This window comes from Embiotoca jacksoni, unplaced genomic scaffold (assembly GCF_022577435.1).
Source record: "Embiotoca jacksoni isolate LCO1_2020_lvr unplaced genomic scaffold, fEmbJac1.0.p SCAF_115, whole genome shotgun sequence".
Taxonomy (NCBI): domain Eukaryota; kingdom Metazoa; phylum Chordata; class Actinopteri; family Embiotocidae; genus Embiotoca; species Embiotoca jacksoni.
In genome coordinates this window covers 442,501-470,000 of record NW_027185247.1, presented here as the reverse complement: position 1 = coordinate 470,000, position 27,500 = coordinate 442,501, and the positions used below count along the sequence as shown (strand labels likewise).

The 27,500-nt window shown below is 47.9% G+C and overlaps 3 protein-coding genes across 4 annotated transcripts in view; 1 reads left to right on the top strand and 2 right to left on the bottom strand.

Moving 5' to 3' along the window:
* The window catches only part of LOC138194824 (histidine--tRNA ligase), a 9,610-nt gene extending 8,333 nt beyond the window's left edge, over positions 1–1,277 (top strand). For both annotated transcript variants that reach the window (XM_069143828.1, XM_069143829.1), the window contains 5 exons: positions 1–56; positions 155–421; positions 511–627; positions 720–866; positions 970–1,277. The exon at positions 1–56 is cut by the window's left edge and continues 72 nt beyond it. In XM_069143828.1, coding sequence (XP_068999929.1) covers positions 1–56; positions 155–421; positions 511–627; positions 720–866; positions 970–1,029 — 647 coding nt within the window. In that variant the 3' untranslated portion in view covers positions 1,030–1,277. The remainder of the gene's footprint in view (positions 57–154; positions 422–510; positions 628–719; positions 867–969) is intronic.
* Positions 1,278–1,682: 405 nt separating this feature from the next.
* On the bottom strand, positions 1,683–5,921 carry LOC138194825 (dead end protein 1-like). The gene is made up of 4 exons (XM_069143830.1): positions 5,813–5,921; positions 4,083–4,408; positions 3,404–3,536; positions 1,683–2,315 (listed from the first exon to the last, which is right to left on the bottom strand). The coding sequence occupies exons 1-4, from the start codon at positions 5,916–5,918 to the stop codon at positions 1,846–1,848; spliced, it is 1,035 nt and encodes a 344-aa protein (XP_068999931.1). The 5' UTR covers positions 5,919–5,921; the 3' UTR covers positions 1,683–1,845.
* A 6,796-nt stretch (positions 5,922–12,717) lies between these two features.
* Positions 12,718–27,500, bottom strand: part of LOC138194823 (storkhead-box protein 2-like) — a 94,308-nt gene continuing 79,525 nt past the window's right edge. Inside the window, 4 exon segments of the mRNA XM_069143827.1 lie at positions 12,718–15,744; positions 16,282–18,437; positions 18,439–18,689; positions 21,884–22,036. Of these exon segments, the coding sequence (XP_068999928.1) occupies positions 15,540–15,744; positions 16,282–18,437; positions 18,439–18,689; positions 21,884–22,036 (2,765 nt within the window). The 3' untranslated portion in view covers positions 12,718–15,539.

The window sequence follows — 27,500 nt, the reverse complement described above, 5'->3', positions numbered from 1 at the left end:
TGACGGACATCAAGCTGCTCTTCAGCTACCTGCAGCTCTTCCAGGTCACAGACAAGGTGAGGGGGAGGTGATGATGATGATAGTGAAGATGATGATGACGGAGGCAGCGTGTCGTCCCTCTGTTCTTCCTCCTCACATGTTTCCGACCCTGCAGGTGGTGTTCGACCTCAGCCTGGCCCGCGGCCTGGACTACTACACCGGAGTGATTTACGAGGCGGTGCTGACCCGGGCCGGCGTGGCCTCCGTCTCTAACGAAGGCCAGAACGGGGCGGAGGAGAGCGTCAGCGTGGGCAGCGTGGCCGGAGGGGGGCGCTACGACGGCCTGGTGGGCATGTTCGACCCCAAAGGGAGGAAGGTGCCGTGTGTGGGCGTCAGCATCGGCATCGAGAGGGTTTTCTCCATCATGGAGCAGAAGGCTGAGGTAATCGGACCGAGCGCTCCTGAGCTGCTGGCTGGGAGAGAGTGTGGTCGAGAGTGAGAGAGAGGCGTTAACATCTCTGTGTCTGTCAGGTCTCAGCAGAGAAGGTACGGACCACAGAGGTTCAGGTTCTGATAGCGTCGGCCCAGAAGAACCTCCTGGAGGAGAGACTGAGACTGGTGACGGAGCTGTGGGACGCTGGGATCAAGGTGGGCCTGTGTGTGATCAGCTAATCATAAAAAATAACACTGTACTGTAACAACACTGTCCACTGTGTGTCCCTGTCCCTGTCCCTGTCCAGGCGGAGGTGATGTACAAGAAAAACCCCAAACTGCTGAGTCAGCTGCAGCACTGTGAGGAATTAGGGGTCCCCCTGGTGGCCATACTGGGAGAACAGGAGCTGAAGGATGGGGTGGTCAAACTGAGGGTGGTGGACACCAGGGAGGAGGTAGGACACACACCAACACACACACACACACACACACACACACACTCGCTCTCTGAGTCTGAGTGAAGCAGCTGTCTGTCCTCTTGTCCCTGCTGTGTCTCAGGTGGACATATCCAGAGTTGATCTCATCGCTGAGATCAGGAGGAGGACATCGCAGGCGTAGCCCCTCCCCCCTGTCCAGTATAACACCAATCGCCTCCCCTGATTGGTCCATTGGACCTGCAAAACCTTGTACAGAGTTCTCTGTCAAGTTCTCTGTAGAGCATGAAAACACATGGAGGAGGAGGAGTGTACTGATGGACACGTGTTGGTGTCTCCAATATAACAGCTGATGTCCCCTTTGTTTTGTCTCCATGTCCACCTGTACTTGACCTGCTCAGTGTCTCAAATAAAGCTTTCTGTTGGACATGTCACCTGACCTGCCTCCCTTTCATCAGACCAGCTGCTCCCTCTAGTGACAGGACGGAGAACACCTCTGTTAGTGTGCACACTGATGACGGAGGTCTACTGTTACACTGTGGGAGGGTTAAGGGCGGGGACCAGTCACAGCAGCATCCCTCCAGCTGATCAATCACATGATCAGCCCCTCTGGGTTTCCCCTGCTTTTGTTTCTGATGACATCACAGGTGAAGAGGAGGAGGAGGAGGAGGACTGCAGCGTGTCGGCCCAGAGCCGGACTCTGGGACCAGATCACGAGGTTCTAGTTCTAAAGGTTCCCCGCACGCACAGAGTGGAGAGTGTTGTTACAGAACAGTGTTTGTTTTTTTTATGATTAGCTGATCACACACACAGGAAGCAGCAACACAGCACTCGTTTTAAATCTCATTTACTTGAGAAACAGGTCGGGAACACAACACAATAAAACGCATGCATAAAACAAACCACTCGAGTCAAAACAAGACCATAAAAACATGCAGAAGTCAAACGACATCGGTTTAAACGTTGTACGTAACCGTGGCGACAGCCGGATGATGGCCGCTCAGGCCGGGAGCTGCCGGCTGCACAGGTCCTGCAGGACCTGCTGCGCTGCGGCCCGGCGGGCCTCTCCCTCCGTAGTGCTGGCGCTGAGGCCTGGCAGGACTAGAACCAGCCCCCTGAAGGCCACGCCCACCCCAGGGATGTGCACCTGGTAGCTGAAGTGCAGGAAGCCGTCGGGCCCCGTGTGGATGAACTGCAGCTCGTAGCGTGGCGGGCCGACACCGTTCTCCTCACACACCTTCAGGAGGAGCAGCACAGGAGACGCCCCACACACCGGTGAGGGGGGGAGGAGAAAAGAGGGGGGGAGTCCTCCTACGGCTCTGCAGAAACTGGGGGGGGCGGACGGAGGGAGCAGACACGGAGGAGAAATGGGGGGCGGCGGGGGGGGGAGGAGCAGGCTCTTTGGAGTAGTTGGCTTCTCTGCTGACTGCCACCTGATGGAGACGGTCAACGCACACCTCTTCTTAAAGGCTGCAGACAGGAGGGGAGGAGGAGGGAGGAGTAAAGAAAAGTGAGGAGCCAGAAACATCAATAGCATTTCATAAAATTTATGAAATAATGTAAAATATTATATATATAAAAAAATAAAACAACCATCCTGCTCCATGAACAGGTGAGAAAAACAGAAGTTCTTGTACTTGGTCCTAAACACCTCAGAAACTCTTTCTGTAATCACTTAGTTACTCTAGATGACGTTGTCTTGGCCTCCAGCAAAACTGAGAGGAACCTTGGAGTCATCTTTGATGAGGATTTGTCCTTTAGACACCATATAAAGCAGATCTACAGAACTACCTTCTTTCATCTACGTAATATTAATAAAATCAGGAAAATCCTTCCTCAGCGTGACGCAGAAAAACTCATTCATGCGTTTGTTACTTCTAGACTAGATTATTATAATTCCTTGTTGTTAGGATGTCCAAATTACTCATTAAAAACCTGCAGCTGATCCAAAATGCTGCAGCAAGAGTACTGACGGGATTTAACAAGAGAGATCATATTTCTCCAGTTTTATCTTCTCTTCACTGACTTCCTGTTAAATCAAGAATATAATTTAAAGTTCTCTTGATGACTTACAAAGTTCTACATGACCAGGCTCCATCATATCTTAGAGATCTTATAGAACCATATAATCCCAGCAGAGCACTTCTCTCTCAGTACGCTGGTCTACTTGTGGTTCCCAGAGTTTCCAGAAGTAGAATGGGAGGCGGAGCTTCAGTGTTCAGGCTCCTCCCCTGTGGAACCAGCTCCCAGTTTGTGTTGGAGGGGCAGAAACCCTCTCTAGCTTTAAGATTAGACTCAAAACGTTCCTTCTTGATAAAGCCTATAGTTAGGGCTGGCTCAGGTAGACCTGAACCAACCCTTAGTTATGCTGTTATAGGCCGAGGCTGCTGGAGGACCTCGTTACATGCTGAGCTTCTTTTCTTTCCTAAATAAAATTGAATTGAATTGAATAGAACGGGTGAGAAAAGGTCATACAGGTAATAGAGGTGATACAGGTGAGAACAAGTGAGACAGGTGATACAGATGAGAACAGGTGATAGAGGTGAGACAGGTGAGACCTTCCACCAGCCCCTTCTTGGCCATCGAGGCGGCATAGTGGGACGAGAAGGCGACGACGGCCGACACCCCTTCGATACCCGGCCCGGCCTTCAGGGACACCCGGTCCACGCTGTCCGACACCATCCGCAGCACCTGGCGGCACACAGAACACACGTGTTCCAGATCACATACATGTGACATCTGGTCTGATGGAAATGGAACCAGATCACTCGTCAGTCGTCTCAGGACACCTGACAGGTACGAATTGTCACTCAAAACTCCGCTGACTTCACATCCAACACAGTCAAACGGACACCTTCTCATGTTTACGTGTGTGTGTGTGTGTGTGTGTGTGTGTGTGTCATAGAACATCTTCTTATGCCCCAACCAGGAGCAGCAGCAAGCAACGACCTCCATGAGGAAGTATTCAGAGTCATCTGTTGATCGACATCATCACTGAGTTCCACACGTCAACGTGACCAGCAATACGTGAACACGTGTGATGTCACTGCAGACCTGAAACTGGAGCAAAGAAACATCAGACGTGTTGAACTCAGGTTCTGCTCAATGACTCTGAACTCTTCCTGATGGAGGGTATTGATGGTGCTGCTCAGTGGGCGTCGCCCTGCTGCATTTGTAGATTTATCTACTGATGCTTTTCGTCCTTCGGCTAAATGAAACGTTGCAGTTGATCTGTACCTGCAGGACGTCCTCCTGCCTGGTGGACGCCGGCAGATCTCCGATGCAGAGGTGTCTCTTCTCGGTGCTGCGGCGGACGCTGAGGCGGAAGCCGGGCTCTAGCATGTGGTTGTGCAGCAGACGGATGGCGTCGGTAGCGACGGCCGACGAGCCGTATTTAGCGTAGGCGAAGCCACGGTTCTGGCCGCTGAAGTTCATCATGAGCCGGAACTCCCAGAGCCGGCCCACGGAGCTGAACAGGGGGATCAGCAGGTCCTCGTAGGTGTCCCGGGGGATCTGGCTGATGAAGACCTCGCAGCGGGCTGCGGGGGCGGGGCCGTCCCACACTGAGCAATCAAATCAAGAGGAATGAGGTGAGGGGCTCCATCATATCTTCCTCTAAACTTTAGAGATGCTATGAGGTGGTGTAGAGTTGGAAAGGGAATTTTCTGTAGACCTTAATGGCTGACAGTAAAACTGTAACTCTGTCATCATCATGTTGGTGTTTCATGTATAATAATAATAATAATGACAATAATAATAATAATCCTGCAGAGTGATGTGAAGCATCGTGCTGGAAGAGAATCGCCACCTGCTGGAATCTGTGTGGTAATGCATAGATACACCAACTGTCCAGCTGACAAGGAAACTCCATGTGTTACTGCAAGCTGTGTTGTCATGGTAATATTTAACCACGTCGTGTTGTCATGGTAACATTTAACCATGTCGTGTTGTCATGGTAATATTTAACCACATCATGTTGTTGTCGTAATATTTAACCATGTGGTGTCGTCATGGTAATATTTAAACACGTCGTGTTGTCATGGTAATATTTAACCACATCATGTTGTTGTCATAATATTTAACCACATCGTGCTGTCGTCCTAATTTTTAACCATGTCATGTTGTCATGGTGATATTTAACCACATCGTGTTGTCTTGGTAATATTTAACCACGTCGTGTTGTCATTATAATATTTAACCACATCATGTTGTCATTATAATATTTAACCAAGTCGTGTTGTCATTATAATATTTAACCAAGTCGTGTTGTCATTATAATATTTAACCAAGTCGTGTTGTCATTATAATATTTAACCACATCATGTTGTCATTATAATATTTAACCAAGTCGTGTTGTCATTATAATATTTAACCAAGTCGTGTTGTCATTATAATATTTAACCACATCATGTTGTCATTATAATATTTAACCAAGTCGTGTTGTCATTATAATATTTAACCACATCATGTTGTCATTATAATATTTAACCACATCGTGTTGTCATTATAATATTTAACCACATCATGTTGTCATTATAATATTTAACCACATCATGTTGTCATTATAATATTTAACCACATCATGTTGTCATTATAATATTTAACCAAGTCGTGTTGTCATTATAATATTTAACCAAGTCGTGTTGTCATTATAATATTTAACCACATCATGTTGTCATTATAATATTTAACCAAGTCGTGTTGTCATTATAATATTTAACCACATCATGTTGTCATTATAATATTTAACCAAGTCGTGTTGTCATGGTAATTAATGTCGTAGAACATCGGAGGTCTTCCTCACGTTGTTCCTCACACGGTGCAGGCCTCACACTTCCTCCTGCTCTGATCACTCCGATAAACTGACATACTCATCAGTAGAAATGATGTCACCACGTGATGATGACAGGTGTGTGTGTGTGTGTGTGTGTGTCAGAGTGACTCTTGCAGCTGGTTAGTTGTCTCACCCTCTGGTGGGCCTCCGTACTTCCTCTGGCCGTTCACTTGAGTCAGCGTTGTGTTGGTGTTGTTCAGCCAGGTTTCCAGGGCCTGCAGCCGCTCACGGTTCACCATCTTCAACACACATTACACCGTCACACACGTTACTGATCAGCTGTTAGAACTCTGATCAGCTGTTAGAACTCTGATCAGCTGTTAGAACTCTGATCAGCTGTTAGAACTCTGATCAGCTGTTAGAACTCTGATCAGCTGTAGCTCTGCCTCCAGTTTCCAGCAGAATTTTGCTGACTCAGCAGCTCGCTTGTTCCTATGATCAGAGGTTGTCTTTCTGCATCACGTGGTGAACTGAAGGTTGGGGGGGGGGCAGAACCTGAAACACTCTGGAAACTGGATCGGGTCTGTAGAACTGGATCGGTTAACAGAGGCCCACGGATCGGACCTTCAGAGGTTCCATACATGAAGAAAGAACAGCAGCTTTGTCAGAACAAAGTTGACTGAATGAAGGAGGACGGAGACAGAACGTTGCTGAGGGACACAAGGAAGGACAAGGTGACACCCACTGCAGGGAGGAGGAGGAGGAGGATGATGAAGATGAAGATGGAAATAGTAGTGTTGGCTGCAGAGTGGCTGTGTCTGAAGGGAAGGTGGAAGCAGAGCCTAGAGAGACACAGGTAGACACACCTGGTGGAGTTCTCTGATGTCCTGTGAAGGAACGTTTGTGTTCACAGCAGAACAGGAGAACGTCCAGGTGATGTCAGAGGAACCTGAACCTTCACCTGAAGCCCGGAGAGACGTTTGAAACCGAGCGAACCTTCGAACAACGCCGGCACGACGTTAATGCGGCCTAATGAGCGACAGGTGAGGCGCGCGTGACCCGCAGGTAAAAACACAGAAAAACAAAGTTTACCACGAGACAACACGAGCAGCTGCACTTCCGCTTCACTTTAAAAGCAGCTGCGTTCAGAGAAGTTGGGTAGTTACCTGGCTCTGCTCTTTGTCCGTCATCTCAGCACGGTTGGGCTCCTCGAGCACAGTGACACCGATCTGTCTGCAGCCCGGTCCTCACCCGAAGCCCCGCCCCTTCCCCCCACCGTCACCCCCTGACAAGTGGCCCCGTTGTGACCCCGCATATATATATCTATAGATATCTAGCTATCTATTATCTCTCTCTCTCTCTCTCTCTCTCTCTCTCTCTCTCTCTCTCTCTCTCTATATATATATATATATATACATATATATATATATATATATATATATATATATGTATATATATATATATATATATATACATATATATATATATATATATGTATATATATATATATATATATATATATATATACATATATATATATATATATATATACAGTTGAAACCAGAAGTTTACATACACTGTGCAAAAAGACACAACACTTTTTTTCTCACTGTCTGAAGTTAAATCAGACTAAACCTCTCCTGTTTCAGGTCCGTTAGGATTACCAACATTATTTAACTTTTGCTAAATGTCACAATAATGAGAAAGAGAATATTTTAGAGAATTTTTCATTACTTTCTTCAAGATCAAAAGTTTACATCCAGTTCCTTAGTATTTAGTAGCATTGCCTTTGAACTGCATGACTTGGGTCAAACGTTTTGGGTATCCTTCCACAAGCTTCTTACAGTACTCTGCTGGAATTCTGGCCCATTCCTCCGGACAGAACTGGTGGAACTGAGTCAGGTTTGTTGGCCGCCTCGCTCGCACACGCCTTTTCAGATCTGCCCACAAATTTCCGATGGGATTCAGGTCAGGGCTTTGTGATGGCCACTCCAAGACATTGACTTTGTTGTCCTCAAGCCACTTTTTAACTATTTTGGCAGTATGCTTCGGGTCATTGTCCATTTGGAAGACCCCTTTCCGCCCAAGTTTTAGCTTCCTGGCTGATGTCCTGAGATGTTGCCTTAATATTTCCAGGTAATGTTCTTTCTTCATGATGCCGTCTATTTTATGAAGAGCTCCAGTTCCTGCTGCAGCAAAACAGCCCCACAACATGATGCTGCCACCTCCATGCTTCACAGTTGGGATGGTGTTTTCAGGTCTACAAGCTTCCCCCTTTTTCCTCCAAATGTAACGGTGGTCATTATGGCCAAACAGCTCCACTTTAGTTTCATCAGACCACAGGACATGTCTCCAGAAGTTAAGGTCTTTGTGTCTTTTTGCAAACTGTAATCTGGCTTTTTTATGTTTCTTTAGGAGTAATGGCTTCCTTCTTGCTGAGTAGCCTTTCAGCCCATGTCGGTGCAGGACTCGTTTTACTGTGGATAATGACACTTTCTTACCAGCTTCAGCCATCATCTTCACAAGGTCTTTAGCTTTTGTTCTGGGGTTGATTTGCACGTCGGACCAAAACACGTTCATCTCTGGGACACAGAGCCCGTCTCCTTCCTGAGCGGTGTGATGGCTGGACATTCCCATGTTTATACTTGCGTATAATTGTTTGCACAGATGAACGTGGCACCTTCAAGCATCTGGAAATTGCACCCAAGGATGAACCAGACTTGTGGAGCTCCACGATTCTCTCCCTGATTTCTTGTCTGATTTCTTTTGACTTTCCCATGATTTCAAACAAGGAAGCAGAGTGTTTGAGGTGTGGCCTTAAAATACATCCCCAGGTGTGCCTTCAATTAACTCACATGTTGTCAGTTAACCTATCAGGAGCTTCAAAAGCCATGACATCATCATCTGGGCTTGCCCACGTTGTTTAAAGACATAGTACTTTTGGTGTATGTAAACTTTTGACCTCAAAGAAAGTAATATAAAATTCTCTAAGAAATTCTCTTTCTCATTATTGTGACATTTAGCAAAAGTTAAATAATTTTGGTAATCCTAACGGACCTGAAACAGGAGAGGTTTAGTCTGATTTAACTTCAGACAGTGAGAAAAAAAGTGTTATGTGTCTTTTTGCACAGTGTATGTAAACTTCTGGTTTCAACTGTATATATATATATATATATATATATATATATATATATATCTCATTGGGTTTAGGTCGGTGATGGTGGAGGCCAGGTCATCTGACGCAGCACTCATCACTCTCCTTCTTGGTCAAACAGCCCTTCAGCCTGGAGGTGTGTTTGGGGTCGTCGACCTGTTGAAACACAAATGCTGGTCCCACTAAGCTCAAACCAGATGGGATGGCATGTCGCTGCAGAATGCTGTGGGAGCCATGCTGGTTAAGTATGACTTGAATTCTGAATAAATCACCAACAGTGTCACCAGTAAACCCCCCTCCCCCCCACACCATCACACCTCCTCCTCCGTGCTTCACGGTGGGAACCTCACATGTAGAAACCATCCGCTCACCTTTTCTGTCTTACAAAGACATGGTGGGTGGAACCAAAAATCTCAGATCTGGACTCCTCAGACCAAAGTACAGAGTTCCACTGGTTTAATGTCCATTCCTTGTGTTTCTTGGCCCAATCAAGTCTCTTCTTCTTCTTCTTCTTCCTCAGTAGCGGCTTCTTTGCAGCAATTGGACCCTGAAGGCCTGATTCACCCAGTCTCCTCTGAACAGTTGATGTTGAGATGTGTCTGCTACTTGAACTCTGTGAAGCATTTCTGTGGGCTCTAATCTGGGGTGCTGTTAATTTGCGGTTACTGAGGCTGGTAACTCTAATGAATTTATCCTCAGCAGCAGAGGTAACTCTTGGTCTTCCTGTCCTGGGTGGTCCTCATGAGAGACAGTTTCATCAGAGACTTTGATGGTTTTCATTGAGGACACCTGATGATATATTCAATTCAATTCAATTCAATTCAACTTTATTTATATAGCGCCAAATCACAACACAGGTTATTTCATGGCACTTAACACATTCAAGTCTTTACAGCAGAACTTTACAATATTATACAGAGAAACCAACAATTCAACAATTTCCACATAAGCTTGGAGGAAAAACTCCTCTTTAAGGGGGAAAAACCTCCAACAGAGGGAAGAAAAACTCTGTTTAACAGGAAGAAACCTCCAACAGAACCAGGATCAGAAGTGGAGAACATCTGTTAACAGAACCAGGATCAGAAGTGGGCGGAGCATCTGTTAACAGAACCAGGATCAGAGGTGGAGAACATCTGTTAACAGAACCAGGATCAGAGGTGGGCGGAGCATCTGTTAACAGAACCGGGGTCAGAGGTGGGCGGAGCATCTGTTAACAGAACCGGGGTCAGAGGTGGGCGGAGCATCTGTTAACAGAACAAGGATCTGAGGTGGGCGGAGCATCTGTTAACAGAACCAGGATCAGAGGTGGGCGGAGCATCTGTTAACAGAACCGGGCTCAGAGGTGGGCGGAGCATCTGTTAACAGAACCGGGCTCAGAGGTGGGCGGAGCATCTGTTAACAGAACCAGGATCAGAGGTGGGCGGAGCATCTGTTAACAGAACCAGGATCAGAGGTGGGCGGAGCATCTGCCTCGACCGGTTGGGGTGAGAGGAGAGCAGAGAGAGAAAAGGACAGCATAGAGATAGAAGAGAAGAACTGTTGGTGGAGACGACAATCACAGAGCAGAGACATGCAGCTCCATGACGGGACATCTGGAAAAGAAAGAACAGAAACTACACGAGCGAAGGAACTGAATGGAGACAACAGATAATAAGAAGAAACTATGGGAGAGAAGAAGATGGTGAGGTATGAGTCAGTTAAAGAGTAGGAGGAAAGAAAAGAAGATCAGCATGTAACGAGGTCCTCCAGCAGCCTCGGCCTATAACAGCATAACTAAGGGTTGGTTCAGGTCTACCTGAGCCAGCCCTAACTATAGGCTTTATCAAGAAGGAACGTTTTGAGTCTAATCTTAAAGCTAGAGAGGGTTTCTGCCCCTCCAACACAAGCTGGGAGCTGGTTCCACAGGGGAGGAGCCTGAACACTGAAGCTCCGCCTCCCATTCTACTTCTGGAAACTCTAGGAACCACAAGTAGACCAGCGTACTGAGAGAGAAGTGCTCTGCTAGGATTATATGGTTCTATAAGATCTCTAAGATATGATGGAGCCTGGTCATGTAGAGCTTTGTAAGTCATCAAGAGAATTTTAAATTCTATTCTTGATTTCACAGGAAGCCAGTGAAGAGAAGATAAAACTGGAGAAATATGATCTCTCTTGTTGAATCCCATCAGTACTCTTGCTGCAGCATTTTGGATCAGCTGCAGGTTTTTAATGAGTAATTTGGACATCCTAACAACAAGGAATTACAATAATCTAGTCTCGAAGTAACAAACGCATGAATGAGTTTTTCTGCGTCACGCTGAGGAAGGATTTTCCTGATTTTATTAATATTACGTAGATGAAAGAAGGCAGTTCTGGAGATTTGCTTTATATGGTGTCTAAAGGACAAATCCTCATCAAAGATGACTCCAAGGTTCCTCACAGTGTTGCTGGAGGCCAAGACAACGTCATCTAGAGTAACTAAGTGATTACAGAAAGAGTTTCTGAGGTGTTTAGGACCAAGTACAAGAACTTCTGTTTTGTCTGAATTTAGAAGCAGGAAGTTTTTGGTCATCCAGGCCTTTATGTCTTTTAGACAGGCTTCAAGTTTTACTAACTGATTAGTTTCATCTGGTTTTATAGAAAGATATAGCTGAGTGTCATCTGCATAACAATAGAAGTTGAGGCAGTGCTTCCTGATGACATCTCCTAATGGAAGCAAGCAAACATTCAAAGTTCTATAAATGTTCCAGATTGACTGACCTTCCTGTCTTAAAGTAATGATGGACTGTTATTTCTCTTTTCTTAGTTGCCCTAATATGGATTAGAACTGTCGTCCGATTCACTGTATGGGACTGTGCACCAACCCTGCCTCTGCACAACACAACTGATGCTCCCAAACACATTAAGAAGGCAAGAAATTCCACAAATTACCTCTTGACAAGGCTCACCTGTTAACTGAAAACCACTCCAGGTGACGACCTCATGGAGCTGATTGAAAGAATACCAACAGTGTGCAAAGCTGTCATCAAAGCAAAAGGTGGCTACTGTGAAGAATCTAAAATATAAAACATATTCTGGGTTTTTTTTAACACTTTTTTGTTTACCACATAATTCCATGTGTTCCTTCATAGTTTGGATATCTTTAATATTAATCTACAATGTAGAATTTTTTTTTAAAGAAAAACCATTGAATGAGAAGCTGTGTCCAAACTTTTGACTGGTACTCTAGATATATAGAGAAATATATATAAATGTATGTATACATTATATATACATAGACATATATACATATATCTTTATATCCAAAATATCATAAAATGTAAAGCATTCATATATACACATATAGATTATAGATTATAATAGATATTTTAGATGACATGACATTTTTATTCCATTTTAATATTTGATATTTCTACCTTATACTGGGTTATTAGTATTATCTCAGTATTAAAGGGGACTGTGGTCTCGTTCATGGTCCACCTGGATCTCAGCAGGACCGAAGCCCGGCTGGTTTGTACAGTACAGGAAGTTTAATCGGTACGTTTCTCCTCTGCTTCATGTAAAATCTTCCAGAAATCATCACGGCCGTTTCATCATACTCAATACTTAATAATCAAATTAGTAGAAATGCAGCTTTTGTTGATGCAACCAGTGTCCCATTTCTTTGATTTTAGATGTTCACCCCTACCAGCAGAGGGCAGTTCTGGATGAGGGGCGGGGCCACGCGCGGGGGAGATGGGACTGGACTGGACCTTCGTGATCAGATCAGTTTGAGTCGCTCACAGGAGAGAGGAGGACAGTCACCGTCCCTGATAGGAGCTGCAGTTCTGGACTCATCACAGGGTCAGCTGGGTCAGAACATACCAGAACCTCTCGAGGTACCGGACTCAGATATCACACCAGAACCTCCCTGGTACCGGTACTTGCTGGTGACGGCTAGCATCAATGATCACATTAAAACCCAGAACAGTGGTGTAACCAAACATCGTTATTTTATTGTCTTAAAAAGTAACACATCCCCAGCGGGTATCACAGACACTACAACAACGGTAACACCAGTACGACACATCGAAGGGACTTTCAGATATTATAGACATTTTAAAAAATCCCTCTTTTTATTGTTTAAATTATTAGACTAGGCATGACAGATAAACATCATTTACAGGTCTGACATACTGTCACCGTAGAAACAATGTTATTGTTGAACTCTGTTAGAAACCAGCCGATGTTAAGGGAAGACATTTCATGGACGGTCTGTGTAGAAAAGGGACATGATGTTGGAGGACGGGGCTCCATGGATGGAGTGTGTGTGTGTGTGTGTGTGTGTGGTGGTGGTGTGTGTGTGTGTGTGTGTGGGGGGGGGGGGGGGGGGGCAGTGCAAACATTAGACATGAGGGGTGGAACCCAGAACCTACACCGGGCCCAGGGGGACGGGTGGGACAGAGACCAGAACTGGAGCTAGAACCTCGGAACAGACAAGAAACCCCAGATTAGTGGTCCAAAAGAGACGCTGGGACAGGAAGCGCTCCCTGGGGGACACGTGGAGCGGAGACACTCTGGACATACCCCCGCCTGTCTATCCTCACTGTCTCAGCAGGGCCGTCTGTGGAGGACAGGACCGGTACATACAGGACCAGGACGGAACTTACTGACAGCCAACATGGACTACCATCCTCCAACACCTGACAACGGAGGCCTAGACCTGGACCTGGACCTGGATTAGGGTCTTGGACATGGACCTGGGTCATGGAACTGAGTTTTGGACCTGGATCTGGGTCTTGGACTGAAGTCCAGCAGCCTGTGGACCCATCTCTATATCGTTAACGGAACTTCTCTCTCAGCTGCTTTCTGTTTTTGTGCAACACGTCAGAGCCTCAGAGTGGGCGGAGCCTCAGCATCCTCAGGTACACCATTAGAGGAAACAGTGGGGGGTCCAGCACTGGGATATGTAGTGTGTGTTGGTGTGTGTTGGAACCCTCAGAGAGGAGCTGAACAGTATGCACTGATGCTGCACGTCTGTTCACAGCAGATCACTAGATTACTAGAGATCACCAGATTACTAGAGATCACTAGATCACTACAGATCAATAGAGATCACCAGCAGTATGTATATATTCACACACACATATATATATATATATATATACACTGATATATATAGTCTATATACTATATATATAGATATATGTATATACAAATATATATATATAGTATATATAGTATATACAGTATATATACTTATACAGTATGTGAGTGTGTCTGTGTGTGTGTGTTCTAGACATTGTGGGTCAGTCGGAGGACGGTTGTGTTTTTGCTGCTATGGAGGTAGTTGGTAATTGTGGGAGGAGCCTTCAGGACAACAAAACCGGGATCAGCCAATAGGAGAGGGACAACTCATCGACCTGTAGGACTGCAAGATCCAGCTCTGCTCCGGTCAGCTGATCAAATGAGACCTACACATTTCCAACATGTCTCCGTGTCGCCACGTCTCCCTGTCTCCGTGTCCCCACATCTCCGTGTCCCCACTTCTCCATGTCCCCATGTCCCCGTGTTCCCACGTCTCCCTGTCTCCGTGTCCCCACTTCTCCATGTCCCCATGTCTCCGTGTTCCCACGTCTCCTTGTCTCCTTGTCTCCTTGTCCCCACGTCTTGTCTCCGTGTGTCCACGTTTCCGTTTGCCCACGTCTCCTTTCCTCCGTGTCCCCATGCAGCTTCCAACCTCGCGGATGTTCTGGGAGTGAAGGAGTTAAAGTCTGACCGGGTCGGGTCCTATGGCCGGCACCGGGACGCCGTCAGCAGGATCTGGTACTGGCTCAGAACATGCCGGTGAGGTGCTGCGTGGAGGATGTGGAGGACAGAGGAAAACAGAGGAGGACAGAGGACAGATGTCCATGACAGACAGGTGTCCTGTATAGTCAGTGTAGCGTGCAGCTGGTTGATGTCTTCTTTCCGGCGGGTTACTTCCATTCCTTGTCCTCTCCATGTTGTCCAACCTCTGAGATGAGCGAGGGGGAGGGGGGGAATGGCCCCCGCCCCCCCGTGGGCCCAGGCTGCCCTCTGTAAAGAGACTGTAAAGTGCCCTGAGATGACTCGTGATGTGGTTTGGTGCTAAATGAATACAACTGTCTCGGTGGACGTAGGCACAGAGGACGGAGCATCCGGTGGACACAAGGGACAACAGGTAGGAGGACACCGTCTCTGTGGAGCTGCACAATTCACGTCTGAACAGAGCCTCACATTCAGTCCACACACACCGTCCGGGAACAGGTCACGCCTCCCCCAGGCCACGCCCCCCTGTCTGACCTCCACACCATCGTCCACCGCCACTTCCTGTGCATTAGAGCAGAGCTAGTAGACACGAGCAGTGAGGCGGAGCTTCAGAGTGTAATACCAGCTGACACCACCAGAGAGAGGTCACTGATCAGAGCAGCTGGAGTGGAAATAACATAACCTGAGATTACAGATTATACACACACACACACACACACACACACTCAATAGAACCCACATTAATGAAACAACAGAGCAGTAGTGTGTAAACTAGAGGCTGTAGAATGACATGGTCAGAGTCTGCCCAGTGGCCTGGTGTGTGTGTGTGTGTGTGTGTGTGTGTGTGTGTGTGTGTGTGTGTGTGTGTGTGTGTGTGTGTATGTGTACAGGTGTCGTTCCACAGTGGACCTGCAGCTCCACTGGTCCAGTCAGTCTGTCAGTCTGAAGCTGTAACAGTCCTTTGGGGCGGGGCTTTGATTTCCTGTCCATTGGCTCCGCCCAGCCCTTAGTTCTGACCCTAGACGCTGGTGATTGACGCGAGGCAGGCGCTGGGCTTCTGGAGTTTCTCTGGTTGGGTGCCGCTGGGTTCGGGAATAGCACGGAAGGAAAAGGGAGGTCCGTTGCCGGTGGTGATGCCGAGGTGGCCGGGGCTCAGCGCCAGGTTCTGCCGTCGGTTACTCTCCACGATGGAAGAGGTGTTGGACGCTAAGCTCTCCCTCGTCCTGCAGAGAAACGATGAGCAATGAGAAAACTGCAACCGACACAACCCGCCCCCTTCACTAATGCTCCGCCCACCTCACTAATGCTCCGCCCACATCACTAAGCTCCGCCCCTGCTCTGAGCGACATGAGACTGAGTTTCTGACTAACAGTTCCGATGAGGATATATTAATAAAAACAGCCATAACTACCAGGTGCTTAGTGGTTACTGTGTTTGTGTGTTTGTGTGTGTTTGAGTGTGTTTATGTGTGTTTGAGTGTGTTTATGTGTGTTTGTGTGTGTTTGAGTGTGTTTATGTGTTTGAGTGTGTTTATGTGTTTGAGTGTGTTTATGTGTGTTTGTGTGTGTTTGAGTGTGTTTATGTGTTTGAGTGTGTTTGTGTTTGTGCGTGCGTTTTTGTGTGTGCCAGTGTGAGTGTGTGTGAGCGTGTGTGTGTGTGTGTGAGTGTGTGTGTGCGTGCGCGTGTGTGTTTGAGTGTGTGAGTGTGCGTGTGAGTGTGAGTGTGTGTGCGTGTGTGCGTGTGTGGGGACCTGCACCCACCGTGGTGAGTTGAATCCACTGTCCACGGTGACGGAGCTGGAGTCCATGCTGTCCAGTCGGGCGGAGTGGGCCGACTGCTGGTTCTGACTGGGTTCTGGAAGGTTCTCTTTAGCACCGGGGAAGGTGAGTGTTCTTTCGAACCTCCTCTGCAGGTCCCTCTCCTTCTCTCTCTCCAGCAGCCACTGCATGGTCCCCGCCCCCCCCCCTCCCATCCCAGCTACGCTCCCTCCGGGCTTTTCGTCCTCGCTGCGACCTTTGGCCCCCCCCTCCTCCATTTCGTCGTCGTCTGAGACGTTGTAGTAGTCGAAGGAGGGCTCTGCAGCCCCCGACGCGGGTTCGATCCCCTGCGGGGGAGCAGACGGTGTCGCCACCAAGGGCTTGGGAGCGTCGAAGGCCTCCTGGGAGTCCAGAGCGTCACAGGAGGAGGACAGAGTGGAGGAGGCGAGGGCAGGGGTTTTTCTCAGGGAGCTGTAGCCGGCCAGAGGGAGGCTGGGAGGAGGTTTGAACAGAGTGTCTTTACTAAAGATCTCCTTCCGTTTCTCCTGACCAGAGGAGGCACTGTGGGGAGGCCGTCCGTTAGAAAGAGGGGGGTCGGGGATGGACAGAGATATTGGAGGCAGGCTGCCCCCCTTCGGTCCCACCTTTGTCAAGTCCTCCTTGTTGTCTGGAGGATGGGACGTCTGCCTCTCGGTCGGCCTGTCGGCGCCGCCTGCTTTGAGTCCGTCGTGGCTGCTCTTGCCCAGAGTTCCCAGAGTTCCCAGAGTTCCCAGAGTTCCCAGGGCGTTGGCTGCTGTGAGAACAGCCTCGGAGGAACCGGAGCACTGGAAGTAGTCGTCGGGAGGGATGGAGGTGGGCAGTGGTTTGGGCGAGTACACCGGCAGGCTGTCCCTGCTCTTACTCTTCTCTAAGTTCCTGCCTCCATCCAACCCAAGAGAGTCCCCGGGAAGCTTCGCTGAGGGGGGCGTGGCCCGAGAGTAGTGAGATGTGCTCTGATTGGCTCGCAGCGTGCCATCGTCCGTATAGTACCGGCTCCGGTCGTCGTAATAGTCTGGCGGTCCGATCAGCCCGGCTGCGAGCGGTCCCTTAGAGTTGTCCATGGATCTGGAGCGCTCCTTGGCCTTGTCGCTGCGTTCGTTCCTGGACTTCCTCTCCTGGGTGTGGGAGTGCGAGCGGTGGACTTTGGAGTGGTGGGCTGACGGGCCGTGGCTCGGCTCAGGGAAAGGCATTTCCGTGCGCCGCTTGGCGAGTTCTCCGGATACATCCCACTCGGGGGTGACGGGCAGGTGGGAGGAGTCGAGGATGTTGGGGTTGCTGTGTGCCAGGTGCAGCCGGGCCCTCTGTCGCTCCACGGCCAGAGCTTGTTCCCTCGGGGAGCGAGCCAGCGAGGACGAGTAGCCTCGGTAGTCCCGGTCGGCCAGCTCCAGGTGGGAGCCGTCGCTGGGCTCGCCGCGCGACGCCCTCGTCTTGCTGTGAGAGCGGCTGAGTTTGGTCTGAGACTGTTTCCTGTGTCTGCCTCCGCTCCGTCGACTCCTGGAGGTCTGATTGGCTGACGACGCTTTGCTCCTCTGAGCGCGCTCTTCTTCGAGGCGCTTCATGACAGCGGTGTGGCGGGCGAGGTTCTCCACGGTGAGGTCCGGGTTGATTCGGCGGATGATCTCCATCTCGACCTGGCGCGGCAGCTGGCTGGGCACCTCCTCGTCGCGGAGCGGCCACTCCTCCGGGGGGAACTGGGCCGAGAAGGTCGCCAGCTGCTTGGTCTTGTCCTTCTTGAAGCTCAGACGGAACAGCTTCAGACCAAACTTACGACTTCCTGTGCCGCTTCCTCCGGCTGGTTTTTCCGAGTCTCCTGTCCCTCCCCCTCCCCCCACACCCCCGCCTCGGTGCTTGGTGAGCGTGTCCGTCTTGAACGGGAACCCGAGGGTGCTGCGGCTCTTCTCCGCGGTGCCTCCTCCCGGCTGAGGAGGTGTCTGCGGGGAGTGCGGTGACGAGTACGCCTCCCGGTGGTCTTTGGGGGATCTGCGCTGCAGGGTGGTATGGTGGCTCGGTGGGTCGTCTCCACGGTAACTGCTGTTGTAAAAAGGATCCCCACCACCCCCGCTGTGGTTCTGGCTGGACTTTGGGTGCGTTCGATCTCGCACCCCCCCAGAGGTGGAGGGGGGTGATGGTGCCAGACAGCGGGGAGGTGCACTGCGTCTGTTGATGCTGCTGCTGGCTCTGATGTTGGTGTCGCTCAGCGGATCGCTCATCTAAGTGGTACCACTTAGAACTAGTTCGGATCAGGCTCGGAGTGATGAAATAAGTCTGAGGAGTGACGATAAAATATCCGTCAGGTGTTGGGTAGATCTTACGCTCACGGACCAGCATGCCCAGCGTGTGGTGCAGAACCTCCTCCGTTGGCGTGGGAACACCTGAGCAGAACCAGAGAGAAGAAGCAGTTTCAGTGGGTTTAAATACGAGTCACAACACAGCACGTTGTTTATTGGTCAATTGGTAATTATGACATCACCTCAATGGGAAAATAGAATTAGAATAGAGTTTCATATACTGTGTAATATGATGTAGTTTCTACTTGTTATAGGTCTATTAAATGACCCATTTGGTGAAGTCGGGTCTCTTTTGGTCCTTTTTGGTCGCTCCGAGCACCCGTACCGTAACACCACGGATAGTCACGCACTTACAATCCTAGAGGAGGCTAGCTGGACCGGTTTGGTTTGAACACATGACACGCTGCTAAAATGTTAAAAACACATGAGAACATGGATATCTTTGTTCATCAGATATCTTTGTTCACCGGATATCTTTGTTTATCAGATATCTTTGTTCATCAGATATCTTTGTTCATCAGAGATCTTTGTTTATCAGATATCTTTGTTCATCAGATATCTTTGTTTATCAGATATCTTTGTTCATCAGATATCTTTGTTTATCAGATACCTTTGTTCATCAGATATCTTTGTTTATCAGATATCTTTGTTCATCAGATATCTTTGTCCATCAGATATCTTTGTTTATCAGATATCTTTGTTCATCAGATATCTTAGTTCATCAGATATCTTTGTTCATCAGATATCTTTGTTCATCAGATATCCTTGTTCATCAGATATCTTTGTTCATCAGATATCTTTGTTCCAACCAGACTGAACTAGCTGATCAGTTTAGTGTTTCTATTTTTCTGTATTTATTCAGTTGGAGACTAGAAATCCTCTCTGTTGCTAGGTGGTTGCTAAGGGTCAGACTACTTCCTGGAGTTGTAAACATTGCATACGTTACATAAGAATCTACTGATGGCACTGATTGTTTTCATAGTCGTACCCCATGTGTTGCCATGGAAACAGAGGTCACACTAACAAAAAGTTGCATATATTGAGAGTGAGTTGCTCCACAATATGATTACATGTTTTATTTAGATGCTAACTGGCTGTATAACTAAATATTACGGTGAATGGTGAGCTTCAGTGATGCTAATGGACCTCGCTACAAGCCCCTCGGTCCTGACCACATCACTGGCCTCACATTAACCATGTTAAAACACACCCTCCCGTGTAATATTGTTTAGTTGTGGTTAGTGTTTCCTTAATATGTTGGGTAGAACACATTTAACACAGCACAGAGAAACGTGAGTATTTCCCACTTGGTTCTGGTGCTTCTGAAGACCGTGGACCACCTGGACATGTTGTAAAGAAGATGAACCTCGGTTCTGCTCTATATCCTCACACTGACTGTCACACAGCGTGGATGACTTCCTGTTGTCTTAACACAGGTTATGGTCCACTGCTCCACCTGGGATGTCTGGTCTCAGGTTTAATCAGCAGAAATGTGAATGTTCAGTCTGACCATCCTCTCCTGCTGGTCTCCATGGAAACCATCAGCATCCAGCAGGTGAGAGGAGAACGCTCATGGTGAGCTTTACACACCTGAGGATCATCCAGGTGAGCTCTCAGTTGTTGTCCTCTCCTAACCCCCCTCTCCCCCTGTCTAATGGAGGTATTACTGCCAGTTACATCAGAGCGGGATGATGCAACAGTAGCACACACACATACACGCCTATACACACACAAGGAGGCGGGGCTCTCAGAGTTCTCGCCTCAGAGGACAACGTGGACCAGCTGGAGCTGCACAGCTGCTTCACCTTCACCAGGTACCCAGGGAGCAGGAAGTGATGTCATCATGGACCGAACCATTTCAGGCTGAAGGACGTCACTGTTAAAACCATCTGCTGATTTCACTAATAATGTTGATATCTGAATAATTTATGGAAATAAAAGAAGCAGGAGGTCAGAAGGATCTCCCCCCCACCTGTACCCACAGGTCCTGTCAGGTGACCCTTCATCCACACCAGTCATCACTTACAGACATATGTAATAACAGTCTGTGAAGCTGATGATGAAGAGCCACCGACTCTGAACATCAACCAGCAGCACGTAGACGAATCAAACATCCCTCTGCCAGTTCCCATGATGCCTTGCTGCCTTCCTCTCCGGACCACAGCTAACAACGCGCCGTGTGTATGTGTAGGTCTGCAGAACACACAGCTAGTGTGTCTATGTCCAGAACAGGATGTGTCCCCCAGTGTGACCCGTGTTCAGCAGTTCTCAACCCTTCACCACACCCAAACATTCTGTCACAGTTCACACCAGTGTGGTCAGCCTGCTGTCAGTCAAACAGAGACACACACAGCCTCCCTGCTGTTTCTCTTTGATTCCCAACATGTTCAACATTAACTTCTGTAACATCATCACTTCTGACTGCAGAAAGGTGATGAAAGGTGATATACTACACTGTGCTGCACTACACTGTACTTTACTGCACTACACTGTACTGCACTACACCGTACTGCACACTGTACTATACTACACTGCACTACACTGTACTGCACTGAACAACACTGTACTGTACTGCACTGCACTTCACTGTACTGCAATTCACTGTACTATACTGCACTGTATTGTACTGTATTGCATTGAATTGTACTGTACTGTGTTGTATTGTACTATATTGTACTGTATTGTACTGTACTATACTGTATTTTATTGTACTATACTGTATTTTATTGTACTGTATTGTACCATACTGTACTGTATTTTATTGTACTGTATTGGACTATATTGTACTGTACTATACTGTATTTTATTGTACTGTATTGTACTATACTGTACTGTACTGTATTGTACTTCTTTTGATTCTGAAGTCCACAACATGGACACAAAGTCTTCTGTCTACTCTGAGTCCATCTGTGAAAGGATTCCAGTGAAATAAACTACATCCTGTTTTACAACATCCACGTGTGCAGTATATTCTGTATATTTCATAGTAATATTGGCTAATGTCAGCGGTGTTTGTTGTGACTGGACAAGGCGCCACTTTGTCTACAGGCCTCAGAAATGTTGGTCATTAAAAAGGACATGATTTCAGGTCACTATGTTTTCATGTGTGTGACTGCAGTAACCCGATGGATGCTGTAGTCCAACATGTGGTCCAGTCCAGTCTGATGACGTGTACTTCCCTGTGAGCCCGTGTGCATATCAACATGTGACATCCAGCCCAACTTGTATCTGAGGCTGGCTCTGGGATGCAGCAGGTAGAAGCTGACCGACGGTCTTACCTGGAAAACATGTCTGCAGGTGTTCGGTCAGGGCCTCCTGAGTGACAGGCTTATGGGCGGAGTTCATAGCAGAGATAGCCAATAGCAAAACCTCCCCCAAAGGGATGAACTGTGATTGGCTGATGGGGGACATACTGATGGGTGACACATCACCTGTGAAAAGAAAGAAGTTACTATTAGTGACACTGGAGGGAAGTCTGAGTGTTCGACTGGAGACAGAAGACATCATCTGTTGTCTCGGGGACATGTTTCCATGTTACACATAAAATCACACAAAACAAACAAAACTTTAAATTACTGCAGGAACACTGGACCATGAATAAACTGTAGAAACTCCAGATTCATCATGTGTGGACTGAAACAGGCAGAATGAAGCAGCCCACGCTGACACCAGGAACACCGCTGGTCACATGACTCTGGGAACGAGTGTCCTGTTGGGAACGTTTCCCTGAGACACCCAGAAACGAGACTCACATTGTCCCCTGTCCATCACACTCCTGACAGGTGACGGAGGCAGCCCCTGATATGAAACCAACGAAGAAGAACCTCCCCAGCACAGGTTCATGCGCTTTGTGACTCAGACAAACAGCCACCTGTCCTCACGTGTCTTTACCGAAAACATGCCACAGGTCAGAGGTCACTGGACCCTGGTGCTGAACCGGACCTGTGGGAGGTCCGAAACAACTCCTGTCCCAAAGACATCTTTAGAGCTGTGATGAAAGACCGCTAATATCAGAGGGGAGTTACAGACAGGAAGACCTGCAGTGAGCCTCCCAGAGGACAGAGGACAAAGGACGGCGGGACAGATGACAGAGGACATAGGACAGATGACTGAGGATGGAGGGACAGAAGACTGAGGACGGAGGACAGAGGATGGAGGAACAGATGACGGAGGGACAGAAGACGGAGGACAGCGGACAGAGGAACAGATGACTGAGGACAGCGGGACGGAGGATGAAGGGACAGATGACGTAGGACAGATAACGGCGGACAGAGGGACAGATGACTGAGGACAGAGGACAGGCACAGAGGACATAGGGATAGATGACTGAGGACAGAGGGACAGATCACGGAGGGAAAGAGGACAGAGGGACAGATGACTGGGGATGGAGGACGGAGAGACAGACGACTGAGGACAGAGGACGGAGGACGAAGGGACAGATGACTGAGGACAGAGGGACATATGACGGCGGACAGAGGGACAGATGACTGAGGACAGAAGGACAGATGACGGAGGGACAGAGGACAGATGACGGCGGACAGAGGGAGAGATGACTGAGGACAGAGAACGGAGGGACAGAGGACGGAGGATGGAAGGGACAGAGGGACAGGGACTAACATTGATCATGTGTGGACAGGCTCCTCCCCGTTAAGAGACCATCTGTCAGACCATGTCTGCAAGCCGCAGACTTTGACCCAGAAGTCCTGTTTGACCAGCCGTCAGAACCACCCAGAACCTCCGCGGGGCTCGGCAGCAGAAAAGCTCCGCCTCCATAAAAACATTGATATTTGTTCATTTTTAGTTTTAAAAAGGAGAAGGATCTTCGTCACTCCTCGGAGGATTCATCTTGTCTTGATGCTGGAATGAAGTTTTATGTTTAAATGCAACCACGTTTCCAAAGGAGTTGAGACGCTGTGTAAAATGTAAATAAAAACAAAATGTGATGATTTGTAAATTACATAAATCCATATTTAATAATAAAAAAATAGACCAAAGACAACATATCAAATGTTTTATAAAGATATCTGCTCATTCTGAATTTGATGGCAGCAACACGTCTCTAAAAAGTTGCAATAGTGCAACAAAAGATGGAAAAGTTGTGAAAAGATAAAAAAAACCACCTGGTGGAACATCTGACAACTAATCAGGTTACCATGGCAACAGATCAGTAACATGATTGGGAATAGAAAGATGATTTCAGAAAGGCAGAGTCTCTCAGCAGTGAAGATGGGGAGAGGTTCACCACTCTGTGAAAGACTGTTAGAAAATAGTTCAACAATCTAAGAATAATGTTCCTCAACGTAAAACTACAAAGAATTAGTGGATTTCATCGTCTACGGTTCATAATATCATTAAAAGATTCAGAGAATCTGGAGAAATCTCTGAACACAAGGGACAAGGCTGGAAACCAATATTGGATGGTGATCTTCGGGCCCTCAGGCAGCACTGCATTAAAAACACACTATTCTGGAGTGGAAATCACTGCATGGGCTCAGGAACACTTGTGAAAACCATCGTCTGTGAACACAGTTCATCGCTGCGTCCACAAATGATGTTAAAACTCTCCAAAGAAGAAACCAGATAGAAACATGATCCAGAAACACCGCCGCCTTCTCTGGACCGAGATCATTGAAGATGGACTGAGGTGAAGTGGACAACTGTCCTGAGGTCTGATGGATCACAATCTGAGATTCTGTTTGGAAATCATGGACGCTGCATCCTCCAGGTTAAAGAGGAGAGGGACCATCCAGCTTGTTATCAGCTCAGTTCTAAAGCCAGCATCTGTGATGGTACAGGATGCATTAGTGCACATGGCATGGGTAGCTTGAACATCTGGAAGGAAGCATTAATGCTGAATGATATATTCAGGTTTTGGAGCAACATATGCTGCCATCCAGACAACGTCTCTTTCAGGGAAGGTCTTGTTTATTTCAGCCGAACAACGTCCAACCACATTCTGCACGTATTCCAACAGCATGGTTCTCTAGTAGAAGAGTCCGCTGATAAACTGGCCTCCTGCAGTCCAGACCTGTCAATCATTGAAAACATCTGGAGCATCAGGACATGAACAATACAACAAAGGAGACCCTGAACTGTTGAGCAGCTGAAATCCTCTATCAGGCAAGAATGGGACCACATTTCACTTTCAAAACTCCAGAAACTGTTCTCCTCAGTTCCCCAATGTTTCCAAAGTGTTGTTAAAAGAAGAGTTGATGCAGCTCAGTGGTGAACATGATCCTGGAACAACTTTATAGAGACGTGTTGCTGACATCAGATTCACAATGAGAAGATATCTTTATAAAACAATAAAATATCTCAGTTTCAACATTTGATGTTATTTTGAATTAAATGACTTTATATGATTTGCAAATCATTGCATTTTGTTTTTATTTAATTTTACACACCATCCCAACTTTTTCAGAAACAGAGTTGTACATTCATGTCGTTGGATCATTGTTATGTTCTGATGACATCATCAGGTACTGAAGTGACATCATCAGATGACATCAGGTACTACTGAGGTGACATCATCAGGTCTTTTTATTGGTTCTGTTCCAGTCTGGTTCCGTTCTGTCAGAAGATGAAATCAGATGGTGGGTTATTTGAAGACTTTTCCGATCTGGCCGTTCTCAAAGATCTTCAAAAGGTGTGTGACACCTGATGATGTCACCTCAGTACCCGATAATGTGGTATTATCACCTCCACCACAACTGTTATCACCACCATCACTATTATCACCACTACCACTACAACCACCACTACTACAACCACTACCATTATCCCCACCACCACAACCACCACTACCAATATCCACACCACCACGACAACCATTATCCCCACCACCATTATCACCACCACTACCATTATCCCCACCACAACCACCACTACCATTATCCCCACTACCATTATCCCCACCACAACCATTATCCCTACCACCACAACCACCACTACCATTATCCCCACCACAACCATTATCCCCACCACCACTACCATTATCCACACCACAACTACCATTATCCACACCACAACCACCACTACCATTATCCCCACCACTACCACCACTACCCCCACCACCACAACCACCACTACCATTATCCCCACCACCACAACCACCATTACCATTATCCCCACCACCACAACCACCACTACCATTATCCCCACCACCACTACCACCACTACCATTATCCCCACCACCACAACCACCATTACCCTCACCACCACAACCACCATTACCATTATCCCCACCACCACAACCACCACTACCATTATCCCCACCACCACAACCACCACTACCATTATCCCCACCACTACCACCACCACTACCATTATCCCCACCACTACCACCACTACCATTATCCCCACCACCACAACCACCATTACCATTATCCCCACCACCACAACCACCACTACCATTATCCCCACCACTACCACCACCACTACCATTATCCCCACCACTACCACCACTACCATTATCCCCACCACCACAACAACCATTATCCCCACCACAACCACCATTACCATTATCCCCACCACCACAACCACCACTACCATTATCCCCACCACAACCACCAATACCATTATCCCCACCACCGCAACCACCACTACCATTATCCCCACCACTACCATTATCCCCACCACAACCACCATTACCATTATCCCCACCACCACAACCACCACTACCATTATCCCCACCACAACCACCATTACCATTATCCCCACCACCACAACCACCGATACCATTATCCCCACCACCACAACCAATACCATTATCCCCACCATCACAACCATTATCCCCACCACCACCACCACCATTATCACCACCACCACTACCATTATCCACACCACCACTACCATTATCCCCACCACAACCACCAATACCATTATCCCCACCACCACTACCATTATAACCACCACCACCATTATCACCACCACCACTACCCACACCACCACTACCATTATCCCCACCACCACCACTACCATTATCCCCACCACCACAACCACCACTACCATTATCCCCACCACAACCACCATTACCATTATCCCCACCACCACAACCACCACTACCATTATCCCCACCACCACAACCATTATCCCCACCACCACAACTACCATTACCCTCACCACCACAACCACCATTACCATTATCCCCACCACCACAACCACCACTACCATTATCCCCACCACCACAACCATTATCCCCACCACCACAACTACCATTACCCTCACCACCACAACCACCATTACCATTATCCCCACCACCACAACCACCACTACCATTATCCCCACCACCACAACCACCACAACCATTATCCCCACCACAACCACCATTACCATTATCCCCACCACCACAACCACCGATACCATTATCCCCACCACCACTACCATTATCCACACCACCACCACTACCATTATCCACACCACCACTACCATTATCCACACCACCACCACTACCATTATCCCCACCACCACAACCATTATCCCCACCACCACTACCATTATCCACACCACCACCACCACCACTACCATTATCCCCACCACCACCACCATCTCCTCTGGAGCTGCTATATGGACTGACAGTGTGGTATTTAATACAGTCTGTTGCTGTGACCACAACATCCTTTATCCTCCTGCTCATGAAGAACGTCAGAGTTGAAGTTCCAGAGCAGGAACCTGTTTCTGAACACGTGTGTCATCAGTGTGAACATGCCTCCTGAACGCCAGACTGACTTCCCTGCCGGTGGTCACCAGACTGACTTCCCTGCCGGTGGTCACCAGACTGACTTCCCTGCCGGTGGTCACCAGACTGACTTCCCTGCCGGTGGTCACCAGACTGACTTCCCTGCCGGTGGTCACCAGACTGACTTCCCTGCCGGTGGTCACCAGACTGACTTCTCA